The sequence below is a fragment of the Panthera uncia genome, chromosome A2, assembly GCF_023721935.1.
Source record: "Panthera uncia isolate 11264 chromosome A2, Puncia_PCG_1.0, whole genome shotgun sequence".
Taxonomy (NCBI): domain Eukaryota; kingdom Metazoa; phylum Chordata; class Mammalia; order Carnivora; family Felidae; genus Panthera; species Panthera uncia.
The window spans coordinates 112,569,148-112,572,631 of NC_064816.1; the positions used below are offsets into that span (position 1 = coordinate 112,569,148).

Sequence of the window (3,484 nt, forward strand, 5' to 3'; positions counted from 1 at the left end):
AAAAAAATTGATTTAAAGTTGATGAAGAAAACCTTCTGAATTTGAGACCTGGTGTATTGAAATGGCATCCTGTGTACTTGTAGACAGTTCCCTCATATGGGATCTTTTGCATTAGAGAGATTAAATGTTGGACAGTATGTCATAGGCTTAAATTCCCAATCCCATCATCAGGATTTTCCTACTCAGTATGTGGCTATAGAATGAGACTGATGCCCACGTGTGGCTTAGGGGAAACCACCTCATTACTTTATACCTGTGGTCGTGTTCTCAGTTCAGGTATTCATTTCCCTGTCTCTACCTTTTCCCTTCTAAGAAACTTAACTTTCTTAGAAACTTTTGAAAAGAGGTAATCCTTTTTAATGTTTCCGGACCAGCTATATATAACTGCCCATTCATTTTAACTGGTTTTCAGGTATTTACCATGGGTGTTTTTGATCAGGATTCTGGATTTCTCGGGGCTGGCAGTTCATGGAGTAGAGTAACTCACTGGCAGATGGTGAAAGCATGGATTGTTGGAGCAAATCACTCCGTGTCTTGGCGATGCTTTTGGCCGTTGTTCTCCCAAACCTTTGGGGCAGATTAGGAACATGTCTTGAGATACTTTCCTTTATATTTCTTCCAAATCTCAGGGGCAGGTTGGCCATTGCCCCAGTGCTTCTTTCGTCTTCCATGGTCCTCCCAAATCTCAATGGCAAATTGGCAGCTGAGTGTGGCATTTTGTTGACTGTGGGTGCACTCATCTTAATGACAGTTTTTGGACCCCAGTCTTGGAGCTCTTCAAAACTGAGACTTCTTTCCTTTTCTCCCTCAGGGTCTCCTTTAGGCTATGATTAGAAAAGAATATTAAAATAAGTTATTGTTTCAGGTAGTAGGTATAAACCCCAAATTAACTTAAGTCCAGACTTTGGTTTGCAGAATTGTTAAAGCTATAAACAAAGTTTGTGTTAATGTGCAGAATTTTTAAATAAAGCGTTCACATTAGGCTTCTTTTTTTTTTATTTTTTTTTATTTTTTATTTTTTAATATATGAAATTTACTGTCAAATTGGTTTCCATACAACACCCAGTGCTCATCCCAAAAGGTGCCCTCCTCAATACCCATCACCCACCCTGCCCTCCCTCCCACCCTGCCCTCCCTCCCACCCCCCATCAACCCTCAATTTGTTCTCAGTCACATTAGGCTTCTTAAAGCAATCTAGTTTCTCTGTCCCTGGACTATTGTAAGGCACCCATAAAATATTAATAAAAAACATATAGTGAATACAGCAATGTGTTTGAGCAGCAGGAACATAATAAAGTATTGAAATGAGGCAAAAGTTTATTTTGCTGAAGTTATTCTCTTTCAGCTTTTGATTCATGCCGTTTATGAAATAGTTCATATATTTTTATATTTTGATTTTAGAGAAACCTTACACGGCCTCTTCATGTCTCTTGCTTCTCCTCTTTTTAAATGCCAAAGTGGTGGATAAATGCAATGAGAGATGCTAGCTAGGTTTTGGGGTATAGCTAGAGGAGGCTCCACTGAATTTCTTTCTTACCTGCTCACATTCAGAGCTCCACTCTAAAAGCATTGCTCAAGAAACCGATTGCATTTTTATTAGTATATAAGTTACATTTTTATTAAAGCAGTGATTGGTTTGTGGGTCACTGCACCACTACTCTACCAACTTTAAAGGAACCACTTAAGGGGTGCCTGGGTGGCACAGTCACAGTCTCACCATTTGTGAGTTCGAGCCCTGTGGCAGGCTCTGGGCTGAAGCTCAGAGCCTGGAGCTTGCTTCAGATTCTGTGTCTCCTTCTCTCTCTGCTCCTCCCCCACTTGCACCCTGTCTCTCTCTGTCTCTCTCAAAACTAAATAAATATTAAAAAAAAATTAAAAGAACCACTTAAAATACAACAAATATTTAATTAAATTTAGCTTTCCCATGAAAATTTGTCCCTAAGAAGATTAAAAATTGCTTTTTAATGTTTATTTAGTTCAGAAAGGGTGGGAGAGGGGCAGAGAGGGAGGGAGACAGAATCTGAAGCAGGCTCCAGGCACTGGCTGTCAGCACAGAGGCTGACATGGGGCTCATGACCTGAGCTGAAGTCAGACACTTGACCGACTGAGCCACCCACGTGCCCCCTTAAGATTTTTAAATGATTGTTTTTCTGATTGTAAAAAGTAATATGTACTCATTTCAGCAAGTTTGGAAAATGTATAAAAGCATAAAGAAGAAAATAAAAATAACTTGCAATTCCACCATCTAGGGATAAATATTTTACTTAGATGTAGATTTACCATAAACTTATCAGCTCATAATTGCTAGGTAGAAAATACAACCCTTGTATTTTTTTAGTTTATAGTTGAAGACCATTCAAATGTTCAGCTGAAGCATATCCAGATCTTATATCAGCAATTATTTATTACAACTGTGTACTTCTGAGTCCGTTGAAAATTCCTAATGCACCTTTATACTTGTTACATATCATACCCTGTACATAAATTGTCATTAGAGAGGCCAGGCTGTTTGCTGTTGTGTTAAAAAATACAAACTATATCAATGCACTGTCATGGGAAGCCTGCAGTTTGACAAACAACAAAGCACAAACTAACTTATTCCTTACTCTTTACAAAATACAAAAAGGCATCAGATTTAGGACATATATATAGTTAATGCTAGTCATGTTAGATGGAGTTAAAAAACTTACCTCAGAATATTTGTCATAATTTTCTTTGCTGTGAAAACTGGACATCATTAATTCATCTGTACAAAAGATGCTTGATGTTAACAAGCTTGAAGTGGCTAAAGTCAATAAAATAAAGCATTTTGATGAAATAACTTTCATTTTGTTCAGAATCTAGAATTAAGTTTCTATGTGCAGCCTGATGTCTGCAAGATGGGGAATCGTGGTCTTTTTATACTGTCTAAAAACAAAGGAAAGATTGATTTAACAGTGAAACCAATCCCACATGTTTTAAGTACTAATATTAATTAGAGTGTTTAACTAAACTATGTATTTAAGGAATGTGGGTAATTTATTCTGGAAAAGACAGCTATGTTCCTGTTTGCAAATTCATTAACTTTGAAAATAATTTTCCTCATTATGAAGGAGTTTCTAATTAGATAAGTTTGGGGCCATGGTAATTAAGAGTCCGAACAAACAGAATGCTTCATTTCTCTGAGCTCAAATAAAAAATATTTTGGTGTTTGCGTCAATTCTTCAGAAGGAAAAAAAAATAGTATTCAATACATGTGAGCTATCTTAAACAAAAAAAAAAACAACATTTTTTTTTTACTCACACAAAAGAGTTAGGCATAGTAATTTCAAAATGTCAAAGAAAATTAAGAATGTAAAAAGAATTCTAAGTCACATAATGCCCAAATAAATGCCATTAATTAACTTTTTGTAAAATGCTGTTTGGTTATGAAAAAGCTTCAGGAGTAAATGTCAGCTGCGACGTGAAAGGTGGGCATCAGACCATGTGCTAGGCGTTTTGACAA

The 3,484-nt window shown here is 36.6% G+C and overlaps 1 protein-coding gene across 1 annotated transcript; it reads right to left on the minus strand.

Annotated features, from left to right (window-relative positions):
* Positions 1-353: 353 nt before the first annotated feature.
* Positions 354-3,253, minus strand: NPVF (neuropeptide VF precursor). Its single transcript, XM_049641614.1, has 2 exons — positions 2,691-3,253; positions 354-824 (listed from the first exon to the last, which is right to left on the minus strand). The coding sequence occupies exons 1-2, from the start codon at positions 2,826-2,828 to the stop codon at positions 417-419; spliced, it is 546 nt and encodes a 181-aa protein (XP_049497571.1). The 5' UTR covers positions 2,829-3,253; the 3' UTR covers positions 354-416.
* Positions 3,254-3,484: the final 231 nt, after the last annotated feature.

Excerpts from the sequence above, each read along its gene's own strand:
- NPVF (XM_049641614.1), bottom strand. The coding sequence starts at position 2,828 with ATGAAAGTTATTTCATCAAAATGCTTTATTTTATTGACTTTAGCCACT. Across the intron at positions 825-2,690 it reads ATTATGACAAATATTCTGAG|CCTAAAGGAGACCCTGAGGG; the intron begins GTAAGTTTTTTA and ends TTCTAATCATAG.